Source organism: Acaromyces ingoldii, assembly GCF_003144295.1.
Source record: "Acaromyces ingoldii strain MCA 4198 unplaced genomic scaffold FA10scaffold_5, whole genome shotgun sequence".
Lineage (NCBI taxonomy): Eukaryota > Fungi > Basidiomycota > Exobasidiomycetes > Exobasidiales > Cryptobasidiaceae > Acaromyces > Acaromyces ingoldii.
In genome coordinates this window covers 679934-697696 of record NW_020290251.1, presented here as the reverse complement: position 1 = coordinate 697696, position 17763 = coordinate 679934, and the positions used below count along the sequence as shown (strand labels likewise).

Genomic DNA, 17763 nt, shown 5'->3' with positions numbered 1-17763 from the left:
GGGCAGAGAAATAATCCAGCCACAATTGGGCAAAATACTGCAGTACCCCGGGTGGACCAGAAATCGGACAGGATTGCACCCTGAATCTGTCTGTACCTCCCTGCTCAACAATGCTATCTTTGGGCGTAACAGACACAGAAGCGGTCAAATGCGATTCCATCAGGCTCCCCAGGTCACATTATTGACAAGCTCGACTTAGATTCTTGAATAGAAAGTTCGGCTCCGGTCCTACCAACCGCCGCCGCTCCTCTCTGCGGGGATCTTTCTCCTTTCGTCTCTCCTAGCGCTTCTTTCTTGCGCGGCTGGCCCCAAGGGGTCACTGTTCCTTTTCGGGAAGCCTCCTTCCTCGACCTCTTTGACGATGTCTGTGAACGCATTTTCGAGTCGCACATCCTTGAGCGCCGCACAAACGTCGAGGAAGTCTTCGAAATGCAAAGACGAAGTCTTGGAGATGTCGACTTCAGAGATGATGCCGGCAACGGTCGAGTCATCGATGTTCTGCGGAGAGAGTTTTTTGAATGAGCTACGTGGCTCAACGCTTCCCAAAGAGTCTTGCTGGAATACCCACCTGATAGCCCATGCGCGTGAGAATCTCCTTCAGGTCCGTGACGTCGACCTTGCCGTCGGCGTTGGCGTCAAGCTGATCGAATTTGGAGCGTAGTTGCGTCATCTCCTCGCTCGTCTGTAGCACTCGTAGTCAGCAAGGATGCGCTTTGACAAAGTAGAGAAAGAAATCTTCGACTCACAAATTGAGCTCGCGAGACGATCGTCGCATTCGCATCCCGCTCATCGAGCGAGGCCTGCCCAAGGTGGGGGATCGAGGACCTGGCTCCCTCCTTGATCATCTTTCGCATCTCACTGAGGCTCACTTGCTTCAGCTGGGCAAGGCGGCCGGGCTGCAGGCCCATCGAGCCCAAGAACTCGATGCCTCTTGCAAACTCTGCGTTCTGCCTCTTCTCGTCCCAGTCGAGCTCCGATGCCATGATCTCGATGATGCGGGGCAGGGCCTGGACAGTTGCCTCGGTGTTGAGGAACGAGAAACGTGTCCTTCGTGCGATAAAGTCAGGCGTCGTGGCGGCATACTCGGAGCGGCAAGCATAGCGGACTTCTGCCTCGATGTAGGGGTATAATTCGTCGAGGCGCTTGCCGTGCACTGGCCATCGCTTGCCCGTTGGCTCGGCGATGGAGCACACGGACCAGGCGCGATCACCATAGGTGGCGGAAAGATGCTTGGCCACGTCCGTCTCGAGACCGAAGCGCTGAAGAAGCTTGACGTACATCGTCTTGCTCCACCCGTGACTGCCCAGGAGTCTCGTCTGCTTGGTCACGCAGCCCCGCAGCGGCTGAAGCTTGAACGTCTCGATGGCCTTGTCGACGGTCTGTTCGGCCATCTCACGGTATGTCGTCCATTTGCCGCCAGCAATCGTCAAAAGGCCGCTCTCGCTCACGTTGATCATGTGGTTTCGCACCAGGCTCTGCGTATCCTTGGCAGCTGGGTCCTTGACCAGGGGTCGCAGGCCGCTCCAGGCAGAGAGGACATCGCCTCGACGGACCTTGATGTCGGGACTGAGATAGTTGCGAACTTCGTCGAGAATCCACTGGATCTCCTCTTCCTTTGGAAGCGGATGGGCCTCGACGGGCGCCGCCGTGTCCGTCGTGCCGGCAATGGTGTTGCCCTGCCAGGGGAGGAAGAAAATGACACGGCCATCTGAGGTCTGGGGGTCGATCAGACCCATGTCCCGGGGCGAGTAGTAGCCAGGCAGGGTGATGTGAACACCAGACGAGGGTGCGACAATCTCTTGCGCGGTGGGTGCGTCCATCTTACGCAGGCTGTCGCTGAAGGGGCCCGTGGCATTGATGACACCCTTGCACTTGACGTCCCACTCGTCGCCCGTCAGCTCATCTCGAAGCCTGGCGCCGCAGATCTGGTCGGGTCGACCAGGGACCTGCTTCTTGTGCAGCGCAGTGACTGACGTGTGGTTCGCTGCAACAGCACCATGGTGGACTGCCGTGAGAGCCAGAGCAATGTTCATCCTCGTGTCGTTGTGCTGCCCATCGTAGTAGACAACGGCACCCGCGAGGCCGGTCGACTTGAGCATGGGGAATGCCTCGAGAGCCTTGCCCTTGCCCAGGAAGTATGACGACTCCATGTTTTCGGACCCAGCCAGCCAGTCGTACATCTTGGTACCGGCAAAGTAATAGGGAATCTGCCAGTAGCGGTAGACGGGGAGCATGATGGGTAGGTGCTCGGACAGGTAGGGCGCGATGTGCAGGAACGTCTTGCGCTCGTGGAGCGCCTCCCGCACCATCTTGTACTGGTCGTAGTCGAGCTCGAAGACGGCCTTCTGCAGGTAGCGCACACCTCCATGGATGAGCTTGGTCGACTTGGACGAGGTTCCTGTTCAGGAATACGAGGTCAGCTTTTCACATGTCCCTTCTCGGCGCGCATATATAGAGTGCTCTCACCTGCGCCAAAGTCATCCTTTTCCACCATGGCCACCGAGAGGCCCCTCGTAGCAGCATCGACTGCGACACCGGCGCCCGTCGCGCCACCACCCACGATGAGAAGATCGAAGCCGTCGCCGTCCTCATCACCGTCGCGCATGACTCGCTCATCTCCCGCATCGCTCTTGGCCGCGGGACTTGGGGCTGAGCTGCCGCTCTCGCGCTGAGGCTTCTGCAGGGCCGAGTTGTCCTGTTGAATGCGCGAGGCCTGCGGTCGGAGGCTCTTCCCGCTCGACACCTTGAGTGCTGCAATCATTTGCGCTCGGGTCGGTGGGGTCCAGAGAGGGTGGGGACGGACATCACCCAGGACGGCCTTTTGGTAGGTGCGATCCTCGGCAAAGAGCTTGGAGCTGCCAAAGAGGAGGAGACCACCACCTCCTGCGATGATGGCGGCCGTGGTTAGGAAGCGGCTGCGCGGCGACGACGACGACGAAGACGACGACGAAGCGCTGCTGCTGGCCAGGCGGATATTGGTGGGACCCACGCCGCCTCGCGACATGGCGCCCACCTGCCTCGTGACATTGCGTCTGAGCATTGTCTCGGTACGGACTGCCGCCAGGAAGGGGGGAAAAGGGCGTGGAGAGCAAAGAGGAGAAAGGGGATGAGAGGAAGGTGGAAGTGGAAATTTTCCGGACAGCTGTTGGATGGGGTTTAAAGAAGCAAGGCTTATTACATGCATGGCGAAAATCGCACCGCTCCCTTTTCGCCCGCCCACTCCGATGATGTAGTCATGTCCACGCCCATGCAAAAAAATAAATTTGTTCCAGAGCCAAAGCACCTGACCCGACGTTTTCATCCAGGGTACTCAGTTGACCATAGGTGCGAGTGACGACGGAAGACTTCGGAGGTCATCCCTGCACTGTCCGGGCGACGATTCACAGGGCTGGCAGTGGACCCTTTTCTTCTTCTTCTTTGATGAGTTCACTACTGATAACACGAACGAGCTCGTGAAATCTTTCTCACTGCTTTCGATCGGGGCTCAAGAAAGTCCACGGGTTCGGTCATTTTCACTGTGCATGCAGGAGCCAGCTGCTGCACGTGTCAAAGAAGCGCCTAAACTCCATCACACTTCCTCGGCTTTTACGCTCCGGATCCCTACGAGGCGGCTTTCCCTTTCTTTCGAATTGCTCGATTGATGAGAGGTTCAGTTCTTCCTGCGGCTCTATACAGTGCGACGCCTTTAGAATACGCAGCTTCTTTTGCCAGGAGCAGGCCGAAGCTTAGGAAGATGCCGAGACTGAGATACATAACAAGAGAGCAGCGGTGTTGCGAAAAGGCCTTTTTGTCTACTTTTGCTTCTTCTTGTGACCTCGCTTCTCATCTGCAACCTGCTCTTGAGAGCCTTGCCAAGATCTGTCGAAGGTCTCATCGAGGAAGGCGTGAAGGAAGCGGACAAGGCCAAGCACACCGATCATAATCGTCGAGCAGAGCGCGTAGAGGCCAAGACGCTGAGGCAGGTTGAGGGCGGTGATGAGCGGGTATGGGAAGTTGCCGTCGTTGTGCGAGGCACAATTTTCGATCCAGAGACAATAGAGCAGCGTCGCCATTGCGCTGACAAGCGAGGGCCGAATGTGCTTGGGAAAGGGTGCAGAGAGGAAGAGGTGGTCGACGGTGAGGAAGACGGCGGGCAAGGCGTGCATGGCAACGTCGATGTCGATTGGTGGGCGAACGCTCTCGAGCAGGACCTGCCCCGGGTTCAAGGGGTCAGCCACCTCCCGCGGTGGCACAAGGAGGTCGGGCGAAATGGAGACGATGGTCCAGTAGAGAATCGTGATGAGTGCCTCGACGGGCAAAGCGGCAATGGCGAGCACTGTTTTTGTCTGGTAGATGAAGGAATTACCCGGGGCCAGGTCCGAGAGAATGGCAAATGCATGCGCAATAACGGAAAAAATCAGGCCTGTCGGAAGTAACTTTCAGTGAGCAAGGCTTGCAAGTTCTTCATGCGCGCAAAGACATACCGAGGTTCGTGAGGAACTGGTAGTGGCCGCCGTACATTGACGAGAGGTCGACACCCATCAGGCCCTCAAGCTTGGTGAAGAGGGCATGGATGGCCCAAATGCCCGCCGAGAAGGCGACGACTCGCCAGGCGAGGCGCACAGCCACGGGCGGTGCTTGCACTGCCATTTTGCTTGCTCTGCCCTTCTTTCTATCTGTCGACGCTCGAGAGGGAGACGATGTTGATCGAAAGCGTCCCGTTTGTCGGAACTTTATTCGGCCTCCTTTTGAGCCATATCGAGCGCGTGCGCGGTCGAGAGTGTGGAGGCCAGGGTCCGTCTTTCATTTTTCTTCTCGCCATCGAAAAATCCCCAATAGAAGTGGTAGAATGACGATGGCGATGGCGGCAAGATCTTCAGTGAGAGTGGCTCTGGCCAGCGGAAGATCAATAGCAACTCGGAGGGTGCCAGCAGCCTGTCCAGCGGCTGTGCCTGCCCGCGGTTTCTTCTCGCTGCCGGATCTGGGTAAGTTTTCGCCCTTTTCCTCGCCGTCCTCTTCCTCGTCTTCGACAGCGGCCCCGACGACCGCCACGACCTCTCTGTCTTCCGACGCCCAAACCTCAAAGGACTTTGAGATACACACGGAAAAAGTGACGCTGCCGTATCCTCGCCAACTGCTCTTCAACATCGTGCAGGACGTGGACCGGTACCAGGAATTCGTGCCCTACTGCCTTGAGTCGAGCGTGAGGAGCGGCGAGGAGGAGCCCGAGTCAGCCATGGACGGCAACACGGGCGCCGAAGCACGCTCAGTTCTTGCAGATCTCACTGTGGGCTATAAGACTGTCCAGGAGACCTACACCAGCCGCGTGGATATTGTTCAGGATCAATTAGTCAGGGTAAGTCGCTTGTGATGCGCTGACTCCATTGTTCCGGCGGGGAACGCTGATAATGGGTTCTGCTCTGCGGTACACCAGGCAACGGCACTGCCGCATCCCCTGTTCAGACACCTCGAGACCGTCTGGGCGTTCACCTCGCCTTCGCCAGACTCGCGCGAGTGCCAGGTCGAGTTTTCGCTCGCCTACGCCTTCTCGTCTCCCGTCTACGGCGCGCTGGCAAAGGCAGTGATGCAGAGAATGGCGACGGAGATGGTAAGTGCGTTCGAGAAACGCGCTGCCCAGCTCTCAGGATGAGCTTTTTGTCACATACATGGGTCGTCATTGTATAGAGTAGCAGTAGTACTTGTTGGTATATAATACATGCAGGGAAAAGAGAGGCAGAAGAGTGTCTGGTCAGCCCTTGACGATCTTTTCGACGGCTTCGTCAAATCCTTGAACGCGGATGGGCATCTCTGGCGTGTAAAAGGGGTTCTTCATGACCTGGTCGGCGTAGGCCTCGTACGCTCTTTGCAGCGCCGCCTGCGGGTTGGGATGCCAAGGCACGGAGATGAAGACGAATTTAAGCCCTGCGTCGATTTGTCAGCTTGTTGGAGAGAGTGTGAGAAAGACGAGATTGGTAGAGGAACGAGCACTCACCCGTAGCCGTCAGCAGCACCGAGAGGCGAAAGTGGTCGGCTTCGAGCGTCTGCAGGCCGGCAACCTCGCCTCGACGCTTGGGGCCGGGCGTGGGATCGATGCGAGCAGTGATGGCGTGGATGCCGTGCAGGGTGCCGGCCAGGATGAGGGCCTCGTTGGACGTGAGACGCTGGGCGCCTGCAAAGTGGTCCGCCTGGTAGACGAGACCGCCAGCCTTGTTGATGATCCAGAGCGACGCCATCGTCGTCAATTCGCTAACAATGGTCGATGGCACACAGTCCTGATTTGGATATTTTCGTGATTCGACACGCACGCGTGGCCAGGAAGCCCGTGCGACGGACGCTTGCCCAAGCTCACTTGGCTTCGGGCCTGCTTTCCTCGGTCTTCTCTCTCTTGAACACAATCGTCCTCAGACGACTGGAATGGCGTGAGGTTGGTTAGCCCTGATAAGTACCGTAAAGGCCACTGTCCAGACCGACTCCCAAATCATGAGCACGCCTCAAACAGGTGAGAAGAATGACAATCGAGGAAGACCAAAAATAAAAATAAATTTAGAGCTCGAGGTTTTCGTCTGGAGATCGTATGATTGAGGAACGGCCTCTGATAAATAGAAGGCACCACCTCTCTTTCCCACCGATCTTTGCCTTCCCCCAGTCCAAGCACGACGAAGAAGAGGACCCAGATGACTGCTGTGACGATCGATCCCAGTAGGAGCTCGCTGCGGCGCTACCACCACGCCAATGGCGCCGGCTCGTCCTCTGAGGCGCCCTATGCGCTGGTGACGGGCGCGACGGGAGGCATGGGCGAGGAGTGGGCTTACCAGCTCGCCGAGCAGGGCTTCAACGTCATTATCCAGGGACGCAACAGATCCAAGCTCGAGTCAGTGCGCGACACGATCCTCGAGCGCACATCGCACGCTCGCAAGGTGGAGCTGCTCGTGTGCGAGGCCACCGTCTTCCCCAACCCCACGCTGACGTCGACCCTCACGGCGCTCCTGGCGCGGCCCGACATTCGCCTGACAATTGTCATCAACAACCTCGGTGTCCAGTCGGACGGCTATCCGGCTCTCGACGAGATCTCGTCCGAGGAAATGTCGGGCATCATTCTTGCCAACACCATCTTTCCCGCCGAGGTGTCGCGCATCGCACTGCCGCACCTCAAGACGCACCAGCCCAGCCTCCTCGTCGTCATTACCAGCCTGGCCGCCTGGGTGCCCACGCCCTACTTGAGCCCATACGCAGGCACAAAGGGCTTCGATGTCGCCTTTTCCAAGGCCCTCTACAACGAGATGCGCTCCGAGCAGCAGCAGGTCGACGTTGTCTGCATGGCCCCAGGCCAGGTGGCGTCGAACCTGTACAAGGGCCCCATCACACTCATGGCACCCACCTCGGAGGACTGGGTCCGCTCAGCGATCCACTCGCTCCGCCCTGGCTGGCTCTTCACGCGGCCAGCTCCACAGATTACGCCCTACTGGCCTCAGTACCTCGGCCATCTCTTTCAGAGCCTGATGCCATCCATTGTCGGTGACAGCATCAGCATCTCCATGGTCAGGGCCATGCGTGCCGAGCACCTGGCAAAGTCAAAGTAGTAGACGGATCCTTGTACATGTCATGATATGACGATACCCTGCAAATTTTGTCATTGTAATGCAAGCAACCCCCAGGATGGATGGATGGATAACAAAAGGCTGGAGCAACGGACAGGACCAGAGAAGTAGTTTCCAGACAATCATCAGAGCTGGAAAGAGCGGTGAGCTGTGTCAGCGCGAGCGATTGAGGAGGGAAGCAGACCAGATGGCTACTCACCTTGGAGCCAGTAATGAGCTCCTTGAGGTCCTGCGGGTCCAGCTGCGAGTCAGGGTAAGGGAGCCTGTTTGAGAGAAACCGGCGTGATCAGCCAACGAGCTGTGGTGAAAGAACAGAGGCAGAAAGCAGAGTCTCACCATGGACCAGGGAAGTGCTGCGCTCCGCCGTCGACGACGAGCTTGGTACCAGAGACGTAGGACGCGGCAGGCGAAAAGAGATAGACGGCCGCATTTGCGCAGTCGTGCTAAAAGGCAAAAGGTCAGCAAGCAGGAATGGGGAAATAGCCAGTCGCTCGGCCACGCACAATGTCACCGATCCTCTGCTGGGGGATCCTCGACTCGACAATCTCCTCGCCGCCCTTGGGCGTCAGCCGGTCGGCGCCCTCAGTGCCCTTCATCATGCCCGGCGCAATGACGTTGCTCCTCACACCAAAGGGCCCGTACTCGACGGCGATGCTCTGGCTCAGGGCGTCGATGCCCGCCTTAGCGGCCGAGGCGGCTGCCTGCCAGGGGATGGCCGTGTAGTGCAGCGTGGCACCAACGTGGGTGTAGACGCCGTGATTACGCTTGACTTCGTTGATGGTCGCCTTGACGGTGTTGTATGTTCCCTGCAGGTCGATCTGCTGCACCGTCATGAAGCCATTGGGCGACACACCGTCGATGGGCGCCATAAAGTTGCCTGCTGCTCCACAAATGACATAGTCGATGCGGCCAAATGTCTCCATCGTCTACAAGAGAAGAAGAGGTCCTCGTGGGTCAGTATTACTTCCAGATTCACATCTTCCGGCACTGCAAGCTTTCGATTACACTCTTACCTTGGCGACCGCTGCCTCGAGGTCAGCGTACTTGCGGACATCTCCAGGCGTGGCGATGCATCGCGTGCCATTGCCAGCGTCCTTTTCCTGCTGCTTGGCAGCCGCCGTCAGGCGCTCCACCTTTCGCCCCACGATGGCGGCGTTGGCACCGTGCTTCATCATCTGGAATTGGGGTGGGGTACATGGTGAGCAGCACGCTTCTTAAGACCAAAAGACCTGGCCGCAACGGGGAAAGGATATTGGACTCTACTCACCTGCAACACCATGCCATAGCAGATACCGGAGCCTCCACCTGTGCAGAAGAGCACCTTGCCCTTGAACAGGTCCTTGGAGAACACCGTCGTCGAGTCCGCCACAGGCGTCTGGAAGATCCTTGGGTCGCGGTCAGACATCTTGTTGCTGGTCAGTGTGGTGATAGCGGGGGAGAAAAGAGGAACCCCGTCTCCTTTGTTCCGTCTGGGGAAACACCTCCAGCCGGTTGGTACGCAAGTGGTAATAACCGGTTCCCTCGCTCGCTATTTTTTTTTATTTTTTTATTTTTCATGCTTTCTGACTAAGTGGGCGACCACGTGAGAGGAGCTTCCTTGCTTACGTGAGCAGAACCGTCTCCATCATCGCTCTCATTTCGGATGCCCAACGAGCGATCGCGGCGATTTGAGAGATTTGGAACTTTCATCCTGCAGCTCTTTCTCGGCCCCGCTCGAGACCGTACGCCGTTTTCCGTTCACCAGGACGGTAAGAGGCACGATTCAACTGTCCGACAAAGTCAACTCGAAGACCACACATGAGAGCCGATTGACAAGTCGCCTCTCTTCGCTCGGACTAACTGAAAAAGAAAGAGCACACGCCAAGTGCGGACGCGTCGCCAACCATCACAAGGGCGCGGCCATCCGGGTTGAGATCGCCGGGCAGTGTTCTTCTTTTCGTCGGAGTCACGGCAAGACACGTCCCTCTTTGTCACTCGCCTCACTTCGAAATTTGGCCCGCTCTTCTCCAACGACATACCGAGCCGTTTCCGCCAGTCGTGCAGACATCTGCGAGGCCATCCACCTATTGCAAAGGGACCTGACCCCCCCTACCGGTCTGCTCTTGGGACACAATGTCAGGCGGCAGACAGGGGCCAGGTCACTGGCAAGGCGCACCTTCACACCAACCCGCGTCGTCTGGCTCGAGTCCTCAGAATGGCCAGCCCACGCCACCAGGGTTCAATCCAGCTGCCAACAGCTATGGTCGACCTCCTCAACAGCAGACGACTTCGCAGCACATGCAACAAAGGTACTCAGGAGGGCCCAGTAACAGTGCATCTGGAGCAGCGGGGGTCGGCGGTGGAAGCGGTGCTGGCGGGAGCAGCAGTGGCGGTACCTATGGACAAGGCAACCTTTCGCCTCGGAGCATGCATCCCAGTGCACCGTACAATCAGCAGCAGCCTGGCGCTGCCATTCCGGCCATGTATGGCGAGCAGAGGTCGTCTGCAGGTTCTTCTCACAATTTCTACGGCGGCTTTTCGGGCGATCAGCAACACATGTTGGAAAACAACGGTTTCACGAGCGGTTTCAGCTACAGCCAGCAGCCTCAAGGGCAGCACCAAGCTGGGCCGCCACACCAAGCCACTGGCCACCACCAGATGTACCATCAACAACCCCTCTCTACTCCACCGATTGCAGCCTCATCGCAGCAGCAACACGGCTACGGCCAACAATGGGTCAACCCTGCTGCGACTCAGCCACATTTGATGCAGGCGCCAGCTGGCCCGGGGGCCTATGGATATGGCCAGCAATCCCAGCCTGTGTACAAGGCCGATGACTACATGCAACAGCAATACCCTGGTCAGATGGTCAACATGATGCAGCAGCAGCAGCAGCAGCAGCAGCAGCCCCATCAGCAAGCTCAGCAGGCGCAGCAAAAGGCAGCCCTCAAGGATGAGGATGAGGATGATCTCGATGGTGACGAAGACGGTGAAGGTGGTGCTGCTGGGGGTCGCAAGGGAAAGGACAAGAAGAGCACCAGCGATTTCGTCAAGAAGCTCTTCCGAATGCTCGACGACACGTCTTACTCGACCATTGTATCCTGGGGGCCTGCTGGGGACAGCTTCATCGTCAAGGACATGAACGATTTCACCAAGCATGTGCTGCCCAGACATTTCCGACACTCCAACTTTGCCAGCTTCGTGAGACAGCTCAACAAGTATGACTTTCACAAGGTCAAGAAGCCCGAGGAGCAAGGTCAGATGCCACAAGTAGGCGTTGAGCAGCTGTGGGAGTTCCGGCATCCCGCATTCATGCAGCATCGCGAGGATCTCTTGGAGCAAGTCAAGGTGAGATGCTCAGTCTTTCTTTTTTCTTTTTTTTTTGGTGTGCGTGTGACGTGAAATGCTGAAATTTCTCCACACAGCGCAAAGTGCCAGCTAGCAAGAAGACAGGGAAGGGCAACCTCGATGGCGGTTCGCCGCGCGATCAAAGTCCGACGATGCCCGGCACGATTGATGCTGCGGAGAAGGGGGCGGAAGACTATGCCAAGCTCAAGGAGCAGGTAGCTGCCCTGACGGCCTCGCAAGATCAGATGACATCGCACATGAACAATCTCACCAAGCAGTATCAGGGCGTCATTGGCGAGATGATGACGTTCCAGAAGAACATGGTGCAGCAAGATCAGCTCATGCAGAACCTCATTCAGTACCTCATGAACCTCGAAGCGGACCGGCAGCTGGAGAACAAAGCGGGAGGAAGCAGCGCAGGCCAAGCAAACCAGCATGGTCAGATCGAAGGTCATGGGCCTGCTCGACAGGCATTGGAAAACGGCAACGCCTTCGTATCCGGCAGCGAGACGTCCAAGATTGTTACTTCGTACTCTGAAGCAGCAAAGGGGTCGTTTGCTCAGATGAGCGCAATGGCCCACGCTGTCAATCCCGACAATAGCACTCACCATTCCGGCAGCGCTCGCGGCTCAGCATCCAATATGGAGACGCCTCTTTCTCCGAAGAGCACTGGCGACGGTGGGCGAGGTCTCTCGCCCGACAAGGGTAAGAGACGTGCTAGCAGCACGGCAGAAGCAGGCGATGGCGCCGTGTTCTTGCACCCACCCCACCTCGACGCCGACGCCGGCAACAATGGAAGCACATCGGAACTCTTCAACGCAGCTGCAAGTGCCGTTGGCAACCCGAGCTTGGCAGGCTTCGAGGGGGCGGGTCTTCGAGTCTTTACCGTCGGCACCCTTCAGCCGCGGTCATCTAGCGATTCGACGGGCTTGGCGCCGGATGGGTCAACACCAGCCGGTGCGGCTCTCGAGTCTGCCTTTCTCAAGGACATGGCGGGCGAAGACGACAATGGCGAGTCAAAGCCATTCGGAATCAGTGTGCCAAATTTGGAGCAGCTCCCCGAGGGCATGCCAAAAGTCGATAAGCGCACCACGTCGATGGCGCCAACGCCAGCCACAGCGGGCGTCGCAGCTGATGGGGGACATAACAAGAAGGCCTCGACGCCCTCGGAGGGTGGATCCAACATGCTTCGCGTCCGACGATCGACATATGTCCCCGGTTGGGCTGTCCCTCCTCGAGTTCTTGTCGTTGACGATGACGACACGTGCCGGAAGATTGGCTCCAAATTCCTCCAGGTCTTTGGCTGCGCCATTGACGTGGCTGTTGATGGCGTCTCGGCAGTCAACAAGATGAATCTGGAGCAATACGACCTGGTTCTGATGGACATTGTCATGCCCAACCTCGACGGCGTCTCGGCCACGAGCCTGATCCGAGAATTCGACCCACGAACGCCCATCATTTCCATGACGTCCAATTCGGCACCGAACGAGCTCCTTAGCTACATGTCGTCGGGCATGAACGACGTGCTTCCCAAACCTTTCACCAAGGAAGGCCTCCTCAACATGCTGGAAAAGCACCTCATTCATCTCAAGACGGTTCAAAAGATGGACGAAATTCCAAAGGCGCTCGGCTTGCCGCCTGTTTCAGACGAGCAGCTCAAGAACGTGCTCACCGCAACGGCGCACAGCGCAACCTCGTTGAGCTTACCGACGACCGGCGGTGCTTCTTCGCCAGACGGACCTGGCCTTGGACCATCTCCCCTTGCAGCCGTCATGGGCAATGGACCGGAAGCTGCGCATCGAGCGTCGTCTTTCAGTCCGCCAGCGCACGGCGGAGGCGATGCGGCATCGGGACAAAATGACGTCACCTCTGCCATGTCGCCAACGTTTTCCGGAAGCGACGAGGATGACGGCGTTGTCAATCCTTTGGCCGGGATGGGCTTCTCAGACGAAGAGTACATCTCGATGCTCCAAAATCTCATCGCGGCCGGCGCCGTGTCGGACACAGGCAGAGGTCCTGGGGGCGAAGTGAACTCGGCGGCAGATACGGTGGCGAACGTCATGGGCGTTGCTAGGGGCGAAGGTGTCGGAGTGAGCAGAACCAGCAAGGAGGGCACGCCAATTGGTAGCGGGCCGTTCGCGCCAGGTGCTCAGGCTGCGTCCAAGAAGAGGGCAGCCGAAGCTGCATCTTCTTCCGATCAGCAGTCGGACGGGAAAAGGTCGCGGATCACCGAGCTGCATGCCTAAATTAGGATACATCCGGAAGATCATCCACCCCTACCCCTCTTCCTCCCTTCTCTCTCCCTCTTCCCTCTTCATCTCATACCGTTTCACGTTGGTTTCCTTGTCTTATTTGGTCGTTGTAATCATGTCAAGACGCAACAGTCTCTACTCTCATTCCCTTTCTCTTTCTTTCACTGCTTCACTATTCCTTCCCAGCTTTTTCCCAACCTCTTTCCAACCTCTTCCCCTCCTCTAGCACTAGCGTCTCTTTTGTGGATGCCCTCTGTCGTATTGTCGTTTTTGGAGCGTTTTGTGTGCAATTGCAACGTACCCCTTCACTTTCAGAATCGCAACCAGCTCGAATCCGTCAGGACAGGTAAAGACGAGAGGATTCCCAACAAAGGAGCGGGATAAGAATACATGGGGCTGATGTAGATTTGGTAGTAATATATCAAGAGAGAAGGGGCCGGTGAGGAAGGAGGGAGCAGGACTCAATCCAATCATTCCAACATGGGGTCATCGGACCCAGGAGCGTCCTCATCGCTCGAGCCAGGTGCGTCTTCATCTACGAGATCGTCGTCGATGTAAACCATTCCTCCTGGCGTTGCTGTCCCACTTTGCTGTTGCTGCTGCCGAATCTTTGGCGAGACAGTGTCGGCCGACGACAGCATAAAGACGTGGTCACCTCGCTTTCTTTCGCCTCTCTTCGGCGTGGAAAAACCCGAGGACGACGCAGAAGCTATGCCGCTCTTGTTTCGCCTTGCATTGATCACTTCTGGAGGTGGCACCCGCTGGATTGAGTCCTCAACCTGTGTGCTCGGCACGATCACGTCGGGCTGACCTTCGTCGTGTAAGCGCTTGCGAGATGAGGGAGAGCCTTCTTCGTCATCTTCAGCAGGAGCCACGACGCCGTTAGAAAGCGTCTTAGAAGGCGTCAAGAGACCTAGAGCGGCGGATTCGTTGACCTCCCTGGCATCGTCGCTTCCCTCGGTGAGCGAATCCCGGGTATCAGAGGTGACGACTTCTCCATGCGGGGCCTGCTGAATAGTTGCTTCAGGAGCGGGCTTTACTGTGGACAATGGTAAACCTCCCGCTGGATGCGCGTCGATGGCGTCCTCCAGAGCAACGTCGCCCCCACTTTCTCCCTCGGCAAGCGTGGGATCGACAGACTGAGGGAATGTCCTAGTGACCAGGAATGGAGTCCAGTGAAGCTTCTCGGGTCGCACTTTGAGATAGCCCTTCGCTTCGTAGTTCTTGAGATGTGCAATGACATAATCGCGATCGAAGTGGATGCTGTAGTCCTTTGGTACGGCCAGGGCGCTCTCTTTGTCTTTGCTTGCTGCCGCTGCCCGACTTGCCGAAGCTCCGCCCCGCGAGCGTCCATTTGAGATGCCCTCTGCCGTGTTCGATACGGAACCATCTCGTGACTTGTACTTCGAGGTGGCTGGCGCTCGGATTCTTCCAGATTGTCCATCAGATACTGTGATCATATCTTGCTCCCTGAGCACGTAGAAGACGTCCTCTGCTGTCATTGCGGTGGCTCCGCTGATGTCTTCGAACGTGACCCGATCGGGAGCCGACTTGAGATAATAGAACACAGCGAGGGTCCAGTAGTTGCGGTAACTGAGCAGACCTAAGTCTGAGAGGGGCTTTTCTGGTGAGCCAAGCCTTTTCTCCTTTCGAGACAAAAGATAGCTGATGTCGATGATGAAGTTTCCCCAGCCACGCCTTTGCCGAATGGGAAGTGTCATAATGCAGCTGACGTTGTAGTTAAGCGGACTTCGCTTCTCTTTGGAAAAGTAGCCGACGAAATGGGCGCCAAGCTGATCCATCTCGGCAACAATGTAGAAGAGAAAGGGCTCGACGTCGTAGTAGAGCGTCTTGTGGTCCAGGAACATCTTTGCCAGCAGACACAAATTCTGGCAGTAAATCTGACAGAGAGAGAGCGTCAATCAAATGCAAGAAGAGAGAAGATTTTGAAGGAGATGGCTCACTTTGTTCTTGCGACCGTCCACCTCGAACACAGAGACGTTGCCGTCACGATATATCTCGTCGCCAGGCGGGTGACGCATCTTGCACTTCATCCGGTGACGGCTAGCCATGAATCGACTCTTCATGTATTTAAGGCAGTACTCGCAGATCCAGAGCCGGCCATCAGGAACTCTGCTGTACTCTTCCGGATAGGGAGCTTGGTACCAGGTATCGATGTCGAACTCGCCAAATCGTACCGTCTTGATGGGCATGGCTGTGCCGCTTTCAGCTGAGGATGCGACCGTTGCCTCAATAGAAGCAGGCGTCCCTGGTGTCTTCGGCGTCGATGCGTTGGTAGGGACCTCGGGCCCCTTCGCGTTTCTTGATGGTCGAACATGTTCTCCTCCTGTTCCAGCGCCAGCCCAGGGCGAGAGGGAGAAGTAGCCAGAGGTTGAAGTGCTTGGCGTCGACAGGAAGGTTGGCTGAACAGGTTTGCGAATGACTCGCCCACTGGTAGATCCTGGCAAGCTCGCAACTGCACCCCCTAGCCTGCCTTCTGCGGCGTGCTTGCTCCTCTCGAACCTCTCTTTGTCCTCATCCATGGGTACTGCTTTAGATACGTCCGCATCGGGTCCCGTCAAGACGCCCTTGAAGCGATCAATGTCCTCCTCATCACTCTCGTCATCGCGTTCATCTGATGCGTTAGAAGGTGATAGACGAGGTACTGGACCTTGTCGCGAAGAGCTCGAGCCATCTGAATCGCCGAAGTCGTCGTCAAACGCACTGGAAGTCGGTAAGGCCAAAGACTTTGGTCTTGCCGCACGACTGTGCCTACCACCGTTTCTGTTATTGCTTTGCTGCTTCATGACGGGGGCTTTATTCGAGCTGAGCTTCGATGCGTGATTGAGCTTCAATCTGACGATGGTGGAAGCTTTGTCCTTGCCCTTGATGCCATTGACTGGATTTTCTTCAGCAGCAGAACCACTATGCCGACCGCGACTAGTAGACCGCGACGAATGTGCCGTGTCCCTGACGCTGGGTGAGTCTGAACGCTTGGGGCTGCTGATTTCGTAAGAACGATCAAGGTCAATCGGCTTTCGTATCCTTCTTCCTCGTCCATTCCCGCTCGCCTGTCGGACCTTGCCGAGTGTGTTTGGTGAAGTTTTGTGATCGACGTGCATAGGTAGCGGCGAGCTTGCTCTCATCGGACCTTTATACCGAGGTGCCTCATCCTCATCAGATGAATGACCAAGCGAAACGCTACCGAAGTTTGCACCCTGCTCCCATGCGCCGTAAGACGAAGCCAGGGGAGACGCGACGGAGGGTGAGCGTGCCGAGGCACCAAGAGCCAACTTTCGAGCCTTCGTCATTTTAGTTCGTCGAACGTAGGCTTCAAGCGTCTTGCACGTCGGACAGATCCAATCACCTGTGAGATCGAGAACATTAGCAGCTGAAAGAGAGGCAAAGAATGGCATCATTCACCTTTCGGCGGCTTCTGCAAGGGAGGATCGAGGCAGTACAAGTGCCACCCCCGATCACATCGATCGCAGAACATGATTTGGCTCTGTATGTCGCGCTCATTAGTCAAGAGGATCCTTGCAAACGGCGCTTGGCTGCCATCAAGACTCACATCGTCGCCCTTTTCGCAGCAGTCCTCACATGTCTTGCACTCCATGCAACGCCAATTGTACTCTTGTGCAACGGCGATCTTCCTCGTGTTACGATTCCACTTCATGCAATTTGGATGACCTGCCTTCCTGTATAAGTGCCATGACTGACGAATATGAAGACATACACTCACCGCTGCTTCCACATTCCGCACAGCTGACAAGGATTGCATCCTTTCTTGATCCTGCTGGTTGCGCACAGAAGGCGCATAGAATGTCTGGCTTGGGCGCTGGTCCCACAAACGAGGCGATAGGCTTTGCGCGCAATATGCTTTTCTCCTTCTTTGATTTGGATGAAGGGGTTGGAGAAGGCGAAGGCGACGAAGCCGGCGCGCGGTTCGCAACAGCAGCAGCACCACGCTGCCGGCCCCTTTTCCGTGATGCGTCTTCTTTTGACCGGCGCGAGGCGCGCAACGATGAAGATGCACGGGCTTCGATGCGAGGGCTGACGAGGTCGTTGACAATCTGTATTCAAAGACATCGTCAATCAGCAATCTGAAAAGGCTTCATCCCTAGCCGTGATTGTAGCTCTTTTGACGTTGGGGGAGCATGGCTCGAGACAAACGCGACGCGCTCGACGCTGCTGCACCACCAAGATTCTAAGTCCGCCTCGCTCTGCAGAGGAGAGACTCACACTTTCGTCGTCCTCGCTCGGGTCATAGTTGCTCTCCGAGTCGGACGAGAGCCTGCGTCCCACCATGCTGAATCGCGTGTCCCTTCCTTTGTCCACCTTCTTCCCCCCCTTTTGGTACTGGTGAAGTTGCTATCCCCGTACCTTAAAAGTCCCGGCTATTGAACCCCACCAAGACGAGCCCCAGCCGGCTGCCGCCCCTCTCTGCGACAAACCAACAAACTCCGCCGGTGCGCTGTCAGGTTCGTCCGACGACTTTGCGCTTCCACAGAATCGGTGGTATCACACGTCCCTCTTCGCCATGGGATCGAGTGAGTGAGGGTGGACAAGGCTTGTGCGAGGCGCCTGCGTGTCTCCTTATTCATCCA

General features: G+C 56.9%; 8 protein-coding genes across 8 annotated transcripts; 3 read left to right on the top strand and 5 right to left on the bottom strand.

Annotated features, from left to right (window-relative positions):
• Nucleotides 1-83: 83 nt before the first annotated feature.
• FA10DRAFT_268505 (DAO-domain-containing protein) lies at nucleotides 84-3100 on the bottom strand. Its single transcript, XM_025522359.1, has 4 exons — nucleotides 2467-3100; nucleotides 747-2398; nucleotides 569-682; nucleotides 84-498 (listed from the first exon to the last, which is right to left on the bottom strand). Exons 1-4 carry the CDS (start codon nucleotides 3002-3004, stop codon nucleotides 229-231), a joined length of 2574 nt encoding a protein of 857 aa, XP_025375502.1. The 5' UTR covers nucleotides 3005-3100; the 3' UTR covers nucleotides 84-228.
• A 498-nt stretch (nucleotides 3101-3598) lies between these two features.
• Nucleotides 3599-4693, bottom strand: FA10DRAFT_268504 (hypothetical protein). The gene is made up of 2 exons (XM_025522358.1): nucleotides 4464-4693; nucleotides 3599-4402 (listed from the first exon to the last, which is right to left on the bottom strand). Exons 1-2 carry the CDS (start codon nucleotides 4627-4629, stop codon nucleotides 3792-3794), a joined length of 777 nt encoding a protein of 258 aa, XP_025375501.1. The 5' UTR covers nucleotides 4630-4693; the 3' UTR covers nucleotides 3599-3791.
• An 86-nt stretch (nucleotides 4694-4779) lies between these two features.
• Nucleotides 4780-5710, top strand: FA10DRAFT_303281 (hypothetical protein). The gene is made up of 2 exons (XM_025525224.1): nucleotides 4780-5335; nucleotides 5414-5710. Exons 1-2 carry the CDS (start codon nucleotides 4829-4831, stop codon nucleotides 5627-5629), a joined length of 723 nt encoding a protein of 240 aa, XP_025375500.1. The 5' UTR covers nucleotides 4780-4828; the 3' UTR covers nucleotides 5630-5710.
• FA10DRAFT_254413 (Sybindin-like protein) lies at nucleotides 5631-6470 on the bottom strand. Its single transcript, XM_025519728.1, has 2 exons — nucleotides 5972-6470; nucleotides 5631-5901 (listed from the first exon to the last, which is right to left on the bottom strand). The coding sequence occupies exons 1-2, from the start codon at nucleotides 6210-6212 to the stop codon at nucleotides 5729-5731; spliced, it is 414 nt and encodes a 137-aa protein (XP_025375499.1). The 5' UTR covers nucleotides 6213-6470; the 3' UTR covers nucleotides 5631-5728.
• A 78-nt stretch (nucleotides 6471-6548) lies between these two features.
• FA10DRAFT_268501 (NAD(P)-binding protein) lies at nucleotides 6549-7601 on the top strand. Its single transcript, XM_025522357.1, has one exon. It carries the CDS (start codon nucleotides 6654-6656, stop codon nucleotides 7557-7559), a length of 906 nt encoding a protein of 301 aa, XP_025375498.1. The 5' UTR covers nucleotides 6549-6653; the 3' UTR covers nucleotides 7560-7601.
• A 7-nt stretch (nucleotides 7602-7608) lies between these two features.
• On the bottom strand, nucleotides 7609-9001 carry FA10DRAFT_268500 (NAD(P)-binding protein). The gene is made up of 6 exons (XM_025522356.1): nucleotides 8845-9001; nucleotides 8591-8752; nucleotides 8081-8503; nucleotides 7914-8020; nucleotides 7777-7840; nucleotides 7609-7708 (listed from the first exon to the last, which is right to left on the bottom strand). The coding sequence occupies exons 1-6, from the start codon at nucleotides 8980-8982 to the stop codon at nucleotides 7703-7705; spliced, it is 900 nt and encodes a 299-aa protein (XP_025375497.1). The 5' UTR covers nucleotides 8983-9001; the 3' UTR covers nucleotides 7609-7702.
• Nucleotides 9002-9216: 215 nt separating this feature from the next.
• Nucleotides 9217-13462, top strand: FA10DRAFT_303277 (hypothetical protein). The gene is made up of 2 exons (XM_025525223.1): nucleotides 9217-10904; nucleotides 10982-13462. Exons 1-2 carry the CDS (start codon nucleotides 9690-9692, stop codon nucleotides 13148-13150), a joined length of 3384 nt encoding a protein of 1127 aa, XP_025375496.1. The 5' UTR covers nucleotides 9217-9689; the 3' UTR covers nucleotides 13151-13462.
• FA10DRAFT_243734 (hypothetical protein) lies at nucleotides 13394-17758 on the bottom strand. Its single transcript, XM_025519319.1, has 6 exons — nucleotides 17399-17758; nucleotides 16899-17229; nucleotides 16728-16846; nucleotides 16580-16661; nucleotides 15121-16523; nucleotides 13394-15057 (listed from the first exon to the last, which is right to left on the bottom strand). The coding sequence occupies exons 1-6, from the start codon at nucleotides 17462-17464 to the stop codon at nucleotides 13627-13629; spliced, it is 3432 nt and encodes a 1143-aa protein (XP_025375495.1). The 5' UTR covers nucleotides 17465-17758; the 3' UTR covers nucleotides 13394-13626.
• Nucleotides 17759-17763: the final 5 nt, after the last annotated feature.